The sequence below is a fragment of the Festucalex cinctus genome, chromosome 19 (assembly GCF_051991245.1).
Source record: "Festucalex cinctus isolate MCC-2025b chromosome 19, RoL_Fcin_1.0, whole genome shotgun sequence".
Taxonomy (NCBI): domain Eukaryota; kingdom Metazoa; phylum Chordata; class Actinopteri; order Syngnathiformes; family Syngnathidae; genus Festucalex; species Festucalex cinctus.
The window spans coordinates 8,260,033-8,275,007 of record NC_135429.1 but is presented as its reverse complement, the minus strand read 5'-3'; the positions used below and the strand labels follow the sequence as shown (position 1 = coordinate 8,275,007).

At 42.3% G+C, this 14,975-nt stretch overlaps 1 protein-coding gene across 3 annotated transcripts in view; it reads left to right on the top strand.

The window, feature by feature from the left end:
* Positions 1-14,560, top strand: part of LOC144008085 (triple functional domain protein) — a 60,053-nt gene extending 45,493 nt beyond the window's left edge. For 2 of the 3 annotated variants that reach the window (XM_077508147.1, XM_077508146.1), the window contains 25 exons: positions 943-1,050; positions 1,150-1,343; positions 1,420-1,590; positions 3,390-3,485; positions 5,224-5,372; positions 5,446-5,512; positions 5,578-5,681; positions 5,745-5,814; positions 5,907-5,996; positions 6,074-6,166; positions 6,332-6,382; positions 6,452-6,529; positions 6,611-6,802; positions 6,946-7,126; positions 7,229-7,474; positions 7,546-8,012; positions 9,024-9,271; positions 9,402-9,537; positions 9,611-9,638; positions 9,707-9,869; positions 10,625-10,746; positions 10,831-10,909; positions 11,066-11,266; positions 11,336-11,474; positions 12,641-14,560. In XM_077508147.1, the coding sequence (XP_077364273.1) occupies positions 943-1,050; positions 1,150-1,343; positions 1,420-1,590; positions 3,390-3,485; positions 5,224-5,372; positions 5,446-5,512; positions 5,578-5,681; positions 5,745-5,814; positions 5,907-5,996; positions 6,074-6,166; positions 6,332-6,382; positions 6,452-6,529; positions 6,611-6,802; positions 6,946-7,126; positions 7,229-7,474; positions 7,546-8,012; positions 9,024-9,271; positions 9,402-9,537; positions 9,611-9,638; positions 9,707-9,869; positions 10,625-10,746; positions 10,831-10,909; positions 11,066-11,266; positions 11,336-11,474; positions 12,641-13,204 (4,037 nt within the window). In that variant the 3' untranslated portion in view covers positions 13,205-14,560. The remainder of the gene's footprint in view (positions 1-942; positions 1,051-1,149; positions 1,344-1,419; positions 1,591-3,389; positions 3,486-5,223; positions 5,373-5,445; positions 5,513-5,577; positions 5,682-5,744; positions 5,815-5,906; positions 5,997-6,073; positions 6,167-6,331; positions 6,383-6,451; positions 6,530-6,610; positions 6,803-6,945; positions 7,127-7,228; positions 7,475-7,545; positions 8,013-9,023; positions 9,272-9,401; positions 9,538-9,610; positions 9,639-9,706; positions 9,870-10,624; positions 10,747-10,830; positions 10,910-11,065; positions 11,267-11,335; positions 11,475-12,640) is intronic. The other variant, XM_077508148.1, reaches the window with a different exon arrangement.
* The last annotated feature ends 415 nt before the right edge of the window (positions 14,561-14,975 follow it).

Here is a 14,975-nt window from a genome sequence, read left to right as displayed (position 1 = left end):
ATAAACGAGCGCCCCTTACTTGGAGAGCCTGCACTGGGGAATTCCACTCGCAACACAGCCGACACGTCCACATCAAAACGGATTGCCAAAAACGTATAAATATGTTCCATTTTACATTTTTTAAGTGTCCCAGAGACTTATTTATGCGTTTTTTTTGTGTGTGTTTTTTGGAGCATACAGAAGGCTTTGATAGAGCCTCTCAACAGCAGAGAACGAGGGAAGCAATGGTAGTAAGTACAAAAAGGGGGCAGTAGGTGGCAGCAGAGTATAAGGGATCAACCAGGGCCATGTTGAAAACAAGCTGATTTCCCCACAATTCAAAACAGATTTGTGAATAATGATCGCTAAGTACTGCAAAACAGAAACGGATAGAAATATACTTTTTCCTGATGAAAGAAGAGACTCTAATCTTTCTTTTGGTAGGTTCTATGTTTTTATAGCAATAGAACACAATATTCTGTCTGTGGGCCATAACAAATCAGTCAAAATCCAGTAAAACAACCAGGAGCGAAGGGGATTGCTTCATTGAAAATGGCTGCGAGTGAATGAGTTAATATGAAAAGAAAAATGCATTGAGTTGTCACCAAGGTCTTACAAATGCAATTATGCTATCTAGTAGTAGAAAAATGACCAACACAAATCAATATCCACACTTATTTTTATATGAAATTAATATTTTTCACGTTATAAAAGATGCAGCCATATTTCTTAGTTTAAATTTTTTTTTTTTACTTTTAAGTTGAGTCTGAAAATAGAAAAAAATACTGTACATTTTATTGTGCATTTAGAACAGATAAAAAAGTTGTGATTAATCGTGAGTTAACTATTGAAGTCATGCGATTAATTAGGATTAAAAATTTGAATTGCCTGACACCCCTATTTATAACAGAAAACGAGATTGAAGATTGAAATCATTTTTAATAAGAAGTTATGTAATTACAGACACATTGTCAGTGTGCAGCAATGACTCCATCATGCCAGGATCTTCTGCCACACTTCAGCCTGGTCATGGAATGGGCTCCCATGCTTCACCCGGGCCAAAACGACCAGGTAGAGAAGACAACACCACCGTAGAAAAGATTGCATTGTACATTTGTCAACATGTTCTTGTTACACAAGCAGTGCTGACATCTGTGCCCTGTCTCGCAGGTAATACGTTGCGAAAGTGGCTCACCAGCCCCGTGCGGCGGCTGAGCAGCGGCAAGGCGGACGGCCACGTGAAGAAGCTGGCCCACAAGCACAAGAAGAGCCGCGAGGTGAGGAAGAGCGGCGAGATGACCATGGGATCCCAGAAAGACTCGGACGACAGCGCTGCCACGCCTCAGGACGAGACCGTGGAGGAGGTCGGGAGATGCCCCCGCCGCCATGTGTTGAGTCCTGATGTATATCTGAACCGACATTTTGCTGCTTGCGTTGCAGAGGGTTCGCAACGAAGGGCTGTCAAGCGGCACGTTGTCCAAATCCAGTTCTTCTGGCATGCAGAGCTGCGGTGAGGAGGAAGGCGAGGAGGGTCCCGACTCTGTGCCACTGCCTCCACCTATGGCCATCCAGCAGCATAGTCTGCTCCAGCCGGACTCACAGGATGATAAGGTGAAGACACACACGGATCAGTCGGGAACAGAAAAACAGTTGACAGGAAGGAATGGTTAGTGCCTGCATGTCCTCACTTACGCTGGGTTTTTCTTAAACACATTTGTCCCTCATACAGGATTGATTAAAAAAAAAAATAGAAATCTTTCTATGGACATTGAGGCGAAACTAGATGCTTATCTTCTGAACTCTGTTCATAAGTTAGTTACTTCTATTAAAAAAGGGGGGTTACATTCACAGAACACATCATTATTCATCATATTTTTAATTTGTCCAGGTTTTAATCTTTTTTTCAGACCGAATCTTTTCTGATGGTTTGGGTTTATCTTCCTGTGTTGCATCCTATTCTTTCCTCTCTGACAAGTTTTTTTTAGGTAGCAGAGAGTCTTTCTTCTGACACTAATTTGTGTTTCTCTTTTGTTTTGTTTCCTGATTGTATTGTTTGCCATAATGTAGCATTACCTTGATTTATGTCCTGTCTTTGCTTTGTCTCAGTTTCCATACCTCTCCATCTGAAAAGCTTCATCTTCCTCCCTCTCTCTTCCCTCACTTCTCCTCTTCCCCTCTCGGCACTCTTCAGCTATAAATGCTCTTTTCCAATTGCTGCTTTTATTTGCTTTTTCTTACAAATTAATGCCATGAATTAAGTCCCCCTTTTTTCCGATGTAAGCTTCTCGAAACGTTTGTTGTTGTTTTTTTCCCCCCACGCCCAAAACAAAGCTCAGTTTCTTAGTGAATGTTCAAGCCGTTTCTTCTACTTTTTTTGTCACACGTTCTGACTTCATGGTTCTTGAACACGCAGTTGTAGTCAAGCAAGTGGAGTCAAGAAGCCTTATGTGCGCCAAAGTGCTAGAAAGTTTTCCTTCAGCCCGTTGAAATGTAACAATACTCCATGCATGCTGAAAAGCTTGAAAGACTTTAAATCAAAGCAAAGCATAGTTAGTGTGTGAAGTCCAAATATGAGCCAAGCCCAACGCTGAGGTGAAAAGTTTAAAACGTCCCCCCTTGTTGCCATCACCACCCCTCCTCACCCTGCTCGTCCTCATCTCCCTTTTTACCCTCTGTGCGTTTAATCTCATAATTGGCATCTGTATAAACGCTGGCGAGGCCACAAGAGCACACAGGCTCACCCAGAAAACCTAATTGGGGAAGCACAAGCAGCGCAAGGGTGAGACTCTCCTGAAATCTGTTTTTTTTTTTATATATTTATTTGCATCAACATAAAACTCCTCCATCTCCCTTTTTTGCATTTTAAAGACTTCATCAACTCAATAAGCAGTACGCCATCTTGAACTCTCTCTTCATTACTTTATTCCCCCTCACATGAACCCCTTATTTCTTTTGTTTACACATTTTCACCCTTACACTTCCAGCATCAACATTTTAGTGGCACATCAATTCAACTTTTTTTTTCTTTCATGGTTTGAGTGTAGCTCAATATTCCAAACATATGAAATCACTAACAAATTAAGATTGATCTGATCGCTCAGTTAAACAACCAAACTTTAAACTGAATCACTTATCAACATTAGGCATTTAAGCTTGCATTCCATTTATACGCTACTGGTTCATTCAAGTCCACCTAAGACACTTGTATCAAACCATTCCTTTGAGAAAGGGCTTCAGGGTCTGTGTTCACCAAGATGTCCTTTGTAAACAATAATGGATTATTGTCAAGATGCAGACATTTGTTCCCTGCTAATGTTAACTACGTGCATGTCTCTGGTGGACATGGGCCCTAAAGGAGCAGCTTTGCTGCTTATTGGAGCTCATTTTTGTTCTTGTTTATATATCCGCAGAACTCCTCTCGTCTGTCCGTCCGCCCGTCCAGCTCAGAGACGCCCAGCGCTGCCGAGTTGGTGAGCGCCATCGAGGAGCTGGTCAAAAGCAAGATGGTAGGAAATTTGATATGTGCCAGCTAGTTTGACCATGAAAGTCAGTTTAGTGTAAAAAAGTGAGTAACAAGAAATGATCTTGAATCCCTATTCTATTAGACTGATAATGCCGATATTTGGCATTTTGACAAATATCAGTATCGGCCTTTTTACAAATCTGAAGGCCGATAAAGCTGGTATGTCACTGAGTGGTGAATGCTTGCGAACGTAGCGAATTCATGGTTTTCATCAGGATTTGTAAGATGTTTACAGACAGTTTTTACTTGTCTTAAACACATTCCAAACATCCATCCATCCATTTTCTTAACCACTTTTCCTCACAAGGGTCGGGGGGTGATGGAGCCTATCCCAGCCGGCTTTGGGCAGTAGGCGGGATACACCCTGAACTGGTTGCCAGCCAATCACACAGAGACGAACAACCATCCACACTCACAAGCACACCGAGGGACAATTTTGAGCATCCAATTAACCTGCCATGCATGTCTTTGGAATGTGGGAGGAGACCGGAGAACCCGGAGAAGACGCACACAGGCACAGGGAGAACATGCAAACTCCACCCAGGAACGCCGAAGCCTGGACTCGATCTTGCATCCTCAGCACTAGGAGGAGAACGTGCTAACCAGTCAGCCACCATGCCGCCCCATTTCAAACATATACAGACAATTTTTGCTGCGAAGAGCTTTTGAAACCTTTTAGGAACCCTGACGAAAACCCCAATTAGCTACATTCGCATGTATGTGTCGCTCAGTGAGATACAGGGAACTTTTCATTTATGGATTTATTTAAATTTCCACTTTATAAAAAAATATTCTGACAATAGAAACGCCCTACACTTTTTATTAAAAAAAAAAAAAAAATGTTGGTCGAGAGGACAGTACTCGGGCAAGTTGACTTGGGTCACGGAAATAAAGCGTTTTTCTTTGAAAAACAATTAGTGTTCAAAAAAGTGATACATTTGCATCACTAAACTCCTTTTTCTGATAAAAGTTAGACGCCATTACCGCCGGGCCCTATTTTTCTGTTTGTTCGGTTCACTGCGCGTCGCCCTGGAGACAGCTGGTCGACGCGCTGCAGACAGCTGATCCACGCGGCTTCCGCCTTCGAAAAGACAAACAACTTGTAGTGCGTGTCTATCAGCTGTATGCGGGGCGTCGCGCAGTGAACCGAACTAACAGAAAAATAGGGCTGTAATGGCGTCGGACTTTTTTCAGAAAGGAGTTTAGTGATGCAAATGTATCACTCTTTTGAACACTAATTGTTTTTAGAAGATAAACACTTTATTTAAGTGACCCCAGCCAACTTGCCGGACTGTTTTCCTCTCGTCCAACACCGGACCAGAACTCGTGTCACAGAACGCTGTCAGGGGTAAGTCACTGCTGATCGCACACACTGGAGTTGAGGATGAAATAGAGATTCATGTCAAAAAATCCAAACTGTTCCTTTAAGGGAACTATTTACTTGCTTAGTTTTTAATTAACTTAACTCATTCAGAGGACCCTGGAAATTCCCTGCAATTTTTGTTTTTAAATTTAAATTAAATAGTAACATTTTTAAACAAATCCGTCAATTATTCATATATTTAAAATTAAAAGATGTTTTACTCTATTGGTTATCAGCTTCCTTGATTACTAATAATTGGCATCGGCCTTGAAAAGAATCATATCAGTCTATCACTTATCTTGAATGCAACCTCTGCACCAAATCCAAAAGTTCATTCAAATTGGTCTCGCTGGTGCAGGCTCTGGAGGATCGTCCCAGCTCGCTGTCAGTAGAACATGCAGACAGCAGCTCTCCCTCCTTCAACCCCTCAGACAACTCCCTCCTCTCGTCGTCCTCCCCCATGGAAGAGTTGGACGAACGGCGGGCCAGCCTTCTGAAGAAGAGACAGTATGTCACTTTCCTTTTTAAACCCATCCACATTTTTGAAAGTCTCTTCTGAATAATGTTTCTTTTGTTCAAGTTACATTCTGCTGGATTTGGTGGAAACGGAGAGGGATTATATCAGAGACCTCAGCCAGGTAGTGGAGGTGAGTGGAGCTTGACTAATTGCGCGGGTGGAGTCGCCGTTGTAAACACGCATGTGTCTGTTCAGGGTTACATGAGCAGGATGAAGGAGGAGGGCGTCCCTGACGACATGAAGGGCAAAGACAAGATTGTGTTTGGCAACATCCATCAAATCTTTGACTGGCACAAAGAGTAAGTAAGTGATCAGTGACAAGATGCTCTGGTTCAAAGCTCAACATCATCTGTTTTCTTCAGTTTCTTCCTGGGTGAGTTGGAGAAATGTTTGGAGGATCCGGACAGACTGGGACCCCTGTTTCTTAAACAGGTTTGTTGTCACTTCCTGTGTGTGGTTATTTGGTTTTCTACCCCTCGCCTACTAATCACGTATGCTTTTTTTTTTTTTTTTTTAATGAATAGGAACGGAGGTTAAACATGTATGTGGTGTATTGTCAAAACAAGCCCAAGTCCGAGCACATTGTGGCAGAGTACATCGATACTTACTTTGAGGTAATGTTGAAAATACAAATGTAATTGAAACACGTTGTGGAAGGTGTCCTTCTCATGGACATTTGTCATCTGTGCAGGATCTGAAGCAGCGGCTTGGCCACAGACTGCAGATCACAGACTTGCTCATCAAGCCAGTCCAGAGGATCATGAAGTACCAGCTCTTGCTCAAGGTTGGTGTGCTACTGTACACTAGAGGGCGACAAAGCTACATGCAATGAATAGACAGACCGTCTTCCCAAGCCTATTCTTGGATTTCTTTTTTTTATTTATTCGCTGAAAATCTTGCTCATTCACTCATAGCATCTTACTCTTTTTTTTGTTTGTTTTTGTTTTAGGACTTCCTGAAACACTCTAAAAAGGCAGGGCTAGAGTCTGGTGATTTGGAGGTAAGACAACAGATTGAACCAATCATTTCCATTTCCAGCGACACCTTGAAACATTTCTGCCTCTTACAGAAAGCAGTAGAGGTCATGTGCATCGTACCTAAGAAGTGCAACGACATGATGAATGTTGGCCGGCTTCAGGGATTTGAAGTAAGAAATGAAAGTCAACGCCGCTTGGACGGCTTCTATTTCAGAGTTCAGTTCATGTGATGCACTGGCCGTCCTCTGTAGGGTAAGATCGTGGCCCAGGGACGCCTTCTGCTGCAGGACACCTTCATGGTGACGGACGCAGAGAGCAGCGCGCTCGGCCGGATGAAGGAGAGGAGAGTCTTCCTCTTTGAGCAGCTGCTCATCTTCAGTGAGCCGCTGGACAAGAAGAAAGGTTTCTCCTTGCCCGGCTTCCTGTATAAGAACAGCATCAAGGTAAATTGATTGGTGGTTTTGTTTCGTCGTTGTTGTTGTTGTTTTGTTTTGTTTTTTGAAGCATCCTCTGTAATCTTTTTTTTTTTTTTTTTTAAAGCATCATCGGTAATCTTAAACATAAATCTCTGTTTCTGCTACTCCAGGTTAACAGTTTGGGTCTAGAAGATAATGTAGAAGGCGATCCCTGCAAATTTGTGCTAACTTCCCGCTCGACAAACGGCACCGTGGAGTCGTTTGTGCTGCACTCGTCTCACCCGGGGGTACGGGAAGTGTGGACCCTTCAGATCGGCCAAATACTGGAGAGCCAACGCAATTTCCTGAATAGTGAGCTGCTATGAAGATACATTATTCTTATTATTATTATTATTTTATTTTTTTAACAGACGTTGTTAAAGACCATGTTCTATCTTTTCTGTCATGTCGTAGCTCTGACCTCCCCAATTGACTATCAGAGGAACCACATTGGGGCCAGTGGGGGGTCTTGTATGTCCAGCGTGGGCTCACCAGGTGGAAGCAGTAGTGGGCCTAACGCACCAGGAAATTCCCCGGCAAGCAGCTCCATCCCTGCAGGTGGCTGCCGGCGACCGTCCCGGATCCCCCAGCCCTCTCGCCTACCCCAGCCCCTCCGCCACCACCCTGGGGCCGATCCCGACGGCCCCAACAAGATGACAGGTACGACTCTTTGTCTGAATTTGTGTCATCAAACGTGCTTGAGGTTTTGGTTGTGCTCACTTATGATCCAGGTCCAAGTCCCCGCCCTGTTCCTCCCCCCGCGCTCCCTCCAGGTGGTAGTCCACAGAGCAAGCGCCCCATCCAGAACCTAGAGGACCACGTACAGACGCCTACGAGCGTTGTCGCTCCTATGGTCCGTGCCACAGTTGGGCCCTTACCCTCCACTCCCTCACCCAAAACACGGCCTGGAGCCGTGCCCCCTTTGGTCCCGCCGACTTTTGCCAAGGACGTCCTTCCGCCGCCCCCAGCCAGCCCCAGTCAGAAGTCTGGATTCTGGAGCTCCATGCCGGGCTCTCCGGCGAGCCGCCCCGGCTCGTTTACCTTCCCGGGGGAGGCAGGGGAGAGTCCGGTCCGTCCGAATTCGAACCAGAACCCAAATGCAAGCCACAGACACTCCACGCACAGCAAGGACGCTGACCGCATGAGCACCTGCTCGTCCGCCAGCGAGCAGTCTATCCAGTCCACTCAGAGTAACGGGGTAAGACCGAAAGCCCGCTGCTGATCCGACTAACATGGAGGCCAAGGGAAACCTGCGGTGTCCCGTCGCCTGTCCCGCCGAAGCCAGCACTACTAATCTGTCCACTACAACACATCTCCGCTCTTGGCATCATCCTCTCTAGCTTTGATAATTTATCTCTGAGGACTGTAGCAACTTCTTTACTGGTTCTCAGTTTCTCTGGCGGACCAACGCTGGGACGGCCTCTCAATTTCTGACTTCTTAACCGCGCTTTACTAACACCTGATCTCGGTCCTTCTCTTGCTGTCAACTGTCCTGCAACTAACCTGACGTTTGTAGGCTGACTGCAAACGGATCCTCACTGAAGCTAATGACTCTCATCTTTGCCTGGAGCTGCAGAATCAGAGAAAAGCCTTCCGTTTTCTACCTTTCCTGTACATTAAACTCGTCAATTGATCTTATGTTTCTATCTTCTCATGTGCTAAGCTTACTGTTGTAACAATGGTACCTTGACATACGGGTTTAACTAGTCTCATTTTAATCACATAGCAAATTAATATTTCCCCGTTGAAGTGAACTGAGAATGGTATTAATCTGTTTCAGTTACAAAATCACATTTTTGTTGAAGATAAATGGCACCAAATTTTATAAAACATACCGTTCATTCAGTAAATGGTTCAAAGTTGAATAACGTCGCCCTCTAAAAATAATTGCCTGTCTTTTTTATTTTATTTTTTTTGCAAAATATTTTTTTTTTTGCCTAAATCAATTTTTTTGTGTTTCCTGAAAAATCTGAAAAAAAATACTTAGGCGATTATTTTAAGAAGGCATCGATAATAGAATAATAAAATGAACAAGTGATGGCTTGTAACTAATAATAATAATCATAATAATCATAATAATAATAATAAAAGCGTGTCAAGGTACCACACTATTTGTCAATGGCCTTTCCTGATATCAAATGATACACATTTAACGTCAGAAAATGAATATCTCAAACTTAAGCACCGTTTTTTTCCCCCCCGCTAACAGAGTGAAAGCAGCAGCAGCAGTAGCGTATCCACCATGTTGGTGACTCAGGACTACATGGCGGTGAAGGAGGATGAGATCAGCGTCAGTCAAGGCGAGGTGGTCCAGATTTTGGCCAGCAACCAGCAAAACATGTTTCTAGTGTTCCGAGCGGCAACCGAGCAGGGCCCCGCCGCCGAAGGCTGGATCCCCGGATTCGTCCTTGGTCACACCTCAGCCATTGCTCCCGATTGCCCCGAGGCATCAATTAAGTAAGTTGGAATGTATTGACAATGAGGACAGATGGTCAATATTGTCACATCAGGACACGCATTGAAAGCTGTCAGTGAGAACACAACTGATAAAGATGTGAGCGTATGTTTGAAACATTTTCTTTCCCAGTAGGAAGTCTTCTTCCTGGCATACAACCTTGCGCATCCGAAAGAAATCAGAGAAAAAGGAGAAGGAGACAAAGAAAGATACCAAGTTGGAAAATGGTTACAGGAAGTCCAGAGATGGCAACAAAGTTTCTGTAAAGGTGTGTTCATGTCAGGAAACTTCTCAGCTTCTCTCACTACATCTTCTGACATGCTCTCATTTGTCATTTCCAGCTTCTAAATCCAAACTACATCTATGATGGTAAGTGTTTCTCGCTGCAGCCAGATTGAATGAATGTTGCCCAAAACCTTTTGCTTCTCCGCTTCCAGTTCCACCAGAGTTCCTTGTGCCCCTGAGTGATGTCACGTGCGACAATGGCGAGAGCGTCACCCTGAGGTGTAAGGTGTGCGGTCGACCCCGCGCCACCGTCACCTGGAGGGGACCCAACCAGACCAACCTCGTCAACAACGGCCGTTTCAGCATCACTTACAGGTGCGATGACAGATTATGCCGACCGCTATGGAGTACCAAAAATGCCAGAATAAATACATACATGAAAGTGAAAATAATAACAGATATAAAAAAATATAATTCAAAAATGAAATATGAAAAAATAAATATAGATGGAAATAAAAACAACAAAAAATATATATACATAAATACAAGGACATAAATAAAAGTAAAAAATTAAATACAAAAAATAAAAAACGAGATCCAAAAAATAAAAATAAATATACAAATATATTTATTTTAAAATATTTTTTATTGCCATTTTATTTTCACTTTTATTTATTTAAAATAAAATATCTAAAATATGTTCACTTTTACTTATTTATGTAAAATAAAATAAGTATCTAAAATAAATAATTAAATACAAGTGAAAATAAAAACGGATATAAAAATATAATTTAAAAATGAAATACAAAAAATAAATATAGATAAAAATAAAAACATATACGGTACATACATTTATACATGAATAAAAGTTTGTTTGTTTATTGAATATATAAACACATAAACATAGACAAGTAGCAGAAAAGAAAATTCAAAAGTAAAAAATAAATACAAAAATAAAAAAGATTTAAAAATAAATATAAAAATATCTTAACATTTAATGTTTTCATTATTTTTTTATATCCATTTTTATTTTCACTTATTTATTTATTTTTTTTATTTTGGCACTTTTGTTCCTCCATATCCTGCAACCTCACTAGATTGTCGCTTACTTGAATGCTTGTTTGCTTCAGTGACACGGGCGAAGCAACGCTGCGGATCGTCGGCGTGGCGTCGGACGATGACGGCGTGTACACGTGCGTCGCCGCCAACGAGCTGGGCAGCGCCACGTCGACGGCAAGCCTCAGAGTGCTCGGTGAGTTCAAGGCGCAGCGGCGACCGCGCGGGTTCCCGTTTGCGAAGCGACGCCATTTGAAACTGTGCGTGTGTGTTTTGTCAGCTGTGTCCACTGACGGCTTGCGAGTGAGCTGGAAAGACAATTTTGACTCGCACTACATCGAGGTGGTTGAACTGGGAAGGTAACATACATGCGCGCACACACAGGACATTTTATTAGCTACACCTAGTGCACTTCCAACTATATTAAGTGAATTTTCTGTACGTGGACCTTCAGCTGAATATTGAAGATAATAAATAAATGGATGTGAGACTGACCTCCTTTTATTGTCCACCAGGGGGCGCTTCTCAGTCGTCAAACGTTGTGACCACCGGGCCACCAAGCGTCCTGTGGCCGTCAAGCAGGTGAACAAGAAGCTGATGCGGCGGGATCGCGTCACGCAGGAAGTCAACCTGCTCCACAGGCTCCAACATCCCAACATCGTCAACCTGGTGGACACGTACGAAACCCCCAACAGCTACATCTTGGTCCTGGAGATGTGAGTCGAAATGCATGTGAATTACGATGACAGAATGAACCCGTCAATTACTTTTTTTAAATTGGTCAGGGCTGACCAAGGCCGTCTGCTGGACTACATCATCAGCTGGGGCAATTTGACTGAGGAGAAGGTGGCCTGCTACCTCCGAGACCTTTTAGATGCTTTACACTACTTGCACAACAGCAGAATAGCTCACCTGGACGTCAAAGTAAGAGTGAGATTTCATTTGGGGTTAACGTGGCAGCACTTCAAAATAATGTTTTTATCCACAGGTTTCCTTTTCAATTTACAAATGCATACCAGTGCTACTAATGACATCATATTCTACTAGTTAGCAGAAAATGGTAGTCAGTGCCTTGCCGAACATGAATGGCGCCCATTGATAACCTCTGACTTGAGCCAAATCCTTAACTGCATTATCTCCACAATTTGGAGTGCAAATTCCCCATTCAAACACCATTGATCGCTAGAAATGCCACCCTGTGCAGTAGCACACATAGCAAAACCTCACTATTTAATACAGTAGTGGGAAAAAAACAAAACATTAAAAGTAATTAACGTCAAACAACTGAGGAGAAAGAGTGTACTAATTCCAGGTTTATAATAGTTTGGGATTTTTCATTATAGTTAGTTCAGTTCATTCTGACTTTTGCTGTTTAAATTTTGTTTTAATTAGTTTTAGAGGAAGCTTTAAAGAAATAAAGAGGTCACAATACAGTTTTGTTTTTTTAATTAATAAAAAAAAAAAAAAAATTAGGGTTGTTATTTTTTTCCCTAATCCATTATTTATACAACTATAAACTTTAAAATGTAATGAATTGATGAAGTTTAACCGTCTTAAAATTATGTATAAAGCCCATCATGAAATTTGACCAAATAACATGCAAATCAGATTTAAAAAAATTTTTTTAGTGTAAATTAAGAGGAATCCACTTTTCCAAACCTAAACAAAGAATGTATACATAACATAACATGTATTTCAATTCAAGGGGTCAGTTTGTGGAACAATCTGGATTGTAAAACCAAATCATCTCAGCCTGTCTGCATTTTTTTTAATGTATAAAAGCACAATTACTAAAAATATATACCGTACATATATAATCATGCTGTTGAATTAATTTTTAAAATTGTTCTTCACTGCTTGCTGTCATTCGTTTTTTTTTGTTGATCAGACATCACAAGTTTAACTTCTTTTTGGCCCCTTTTCATTTCTTTTTTAAAGAGTGAAATAAAAAAATAATAATTGTTTTATTTATTTCATTAGTTTCAGTAACTGTAATATTCTTGACTAGTCGGTGGACTGTCACCTGGACGTCAAGGATGAATTGCTGAAGACGGCGTTCCATAAGCGTCTGGTGTGTTTTGTGTGTTCAGCCCGAGAACTTGCTGGTGGTCCACGGTTCCGGCGGCCAGCCGTCGGTCAAACTGACGGACTTGGGTGACGCCGTGCAGCTCGGCGGCGCCCCCTACGTGCACCCGCTGCTGGGCAGCCCCGAGTTCGCGTCCCCGGAGCTGGTGCTGGGCGAGCCGGTGTCGCCGACGTCGGACATGTGGAGCGTGGGCGTGGTGGCCTACGTGCTGCTGAGCGGCGCCTCGCCCTTCCTGGACGAAAGCGCCGAGGAGACGTGCCTCAACATCTGCCGCCTGGACTTCAGCTTCCCCAAGGATTACTTCCACGGCGTCAGCCAGGCGGCGCGCGACTTCGTCCGCCTGCTGCTGAGGACCGAGCCGGCCGGGCGGCCGCCGTCGGGGCTGTGCCTGCAGGAGGCGTGGCTGCGGCGGGGGGCGGCCGACGACCACCGCCATGCGTCGGCCGAGGGCTGCCTGGACACCTCGCGCCTCGTCTCCTTCATAGACCGCAGGAAGCATCAGACGGACGCGCGGCCCATCGGAGGGGTGCGCGGCTTCATCCAAAGTCGCCTGCAGAATCGGGTCTGACGTCTGAGGAAGCGTCAGGAATGTTTGCTGTGCCAAAAGAAACGCTGAGCTCATCCTTCTTCACGAAGAAAAAAAAAAAAAAAAAAAAGTCCTTTTGGAGTTCATGGATGCCCTCATCTACTGCTGCTTGCTGCTTTACACTCACATTTTGTAGGTAAACCGACAAAAAGGAAAAAAAAAATAATTCAAGAAAATATATATAGTACTGTATGAGTAATTTATTTTCCTTAGCAAAGGTTCAAAGGCGTCTAGCGGAGAGCTTTTCCATAGATAATGACGCCATCTTGTGCGTTTTTGTTCACGCCAACAAACTTTCGACAAAGGAGACACGCACAGACTCCATTTTGAGGGACGTTCAAATATGCTGTCCAGCGATACATCCAACAACAGATACTGTCGATGGAACAAAAGTCGTGTTTAAGCCTTACATTGTCGGTACATTACTTCATAAAAAGTTTGGGATGTTGTGATTTCCAATGAATTTCCAGAATGAACCGAAAGTTCGTCTCTATGTGATTTTAGGTTCATCCTCGACATCCTAAACTTTTTGCAGGTAACGTTTATGACGCAATCGCCTGATGAAAACAAAAGTGTAAATGCACTCGTTGTTCTGTTTCTCATGTGCAATGTTGCAGCTTTAACGTTTTATGCAACTATTTATGAAGACATCCGTCATTATGTATAATAATAAGAATAATGAGTGTAGAAGGAAGGTACCGGTATGTACTTGGTACTGCGAGAACTGCTGGTAGTTGCGTGTCATCGGCTACAATCATTTTTCGGTTTGATCTGTTTTATTTTTTTGTTTTTTTTTGGTACTGTCTCATGTGTAGTATTGGTACACCAAAGTTGTTAGGAATAAATTGTACCTTTTTTTTTTCTTAACAGGTTTTATTGCTGTTTCACACAGTCAGCTATGTGAAATGATTGTTTACATGAGTCAAAAAGCAATGTTTAAAAAATAGAACAAAATGCAGGAGTGAAGTTGAATTTGAGGAGCTGTTTTGTAAATCAACTTGTGTACAGATACGTTTTTGTTTTGTTTTTTTGTTTTTTTGTTTTTGTCAAATTCAGCAAGCTCAAAAGTCCTGTGTAACATTTTTAACATTTTATTTATTTTGTTGACGAGGTGTGCAAACTTGAACTGGATACCTCAGTTTAGGGTTGTTTGTTTTTGGTTTTGTTTTTTTTTGGTAACCTGTCCACATTTCATTCGTTTCATATATTACATGTTTGCTATTTGTTTTTATTTTGTACTTTTGCATGTATATTTCTTTGTACAGATCATATTTTCTTGTAAATATTCTCATTTTGCCATCAGTTATTTGAAGATTAAACATAATGGACACACGATGAGCCCTGTTTAAGATTGTTTTCGTTCATCATTAACAAGTTATTAAACACCGTTTTTGTTTTTGTTTTCTTCTCTCTCCAAAGTACCGTAAAATCCTGTGAACACACACCCGTGTAGAACACGCCGCCAAGCCACCCTTTAAAAGCATTTTTTTTTTTCTGTACTTGTGTATAATACCTTCACCCAATTTACTTCTATTCTTTATTATCAGAGTGAATAATATGAATGAATAAAGACTCAAAACATACCAATAAAGGCTTTTAGCTTTTGGTTAAAAATTACAGTTTTTCCATACGATTAAGCTTTTATTATTGTGTCACCTCGGTGAAAGGTAGCGCTACGCTCATTGAAAAGCAATGGACTTCGGATCGTTCCAATTTGATTTGTGTTGTGGGGATTATTTTGATTTAGAAATGG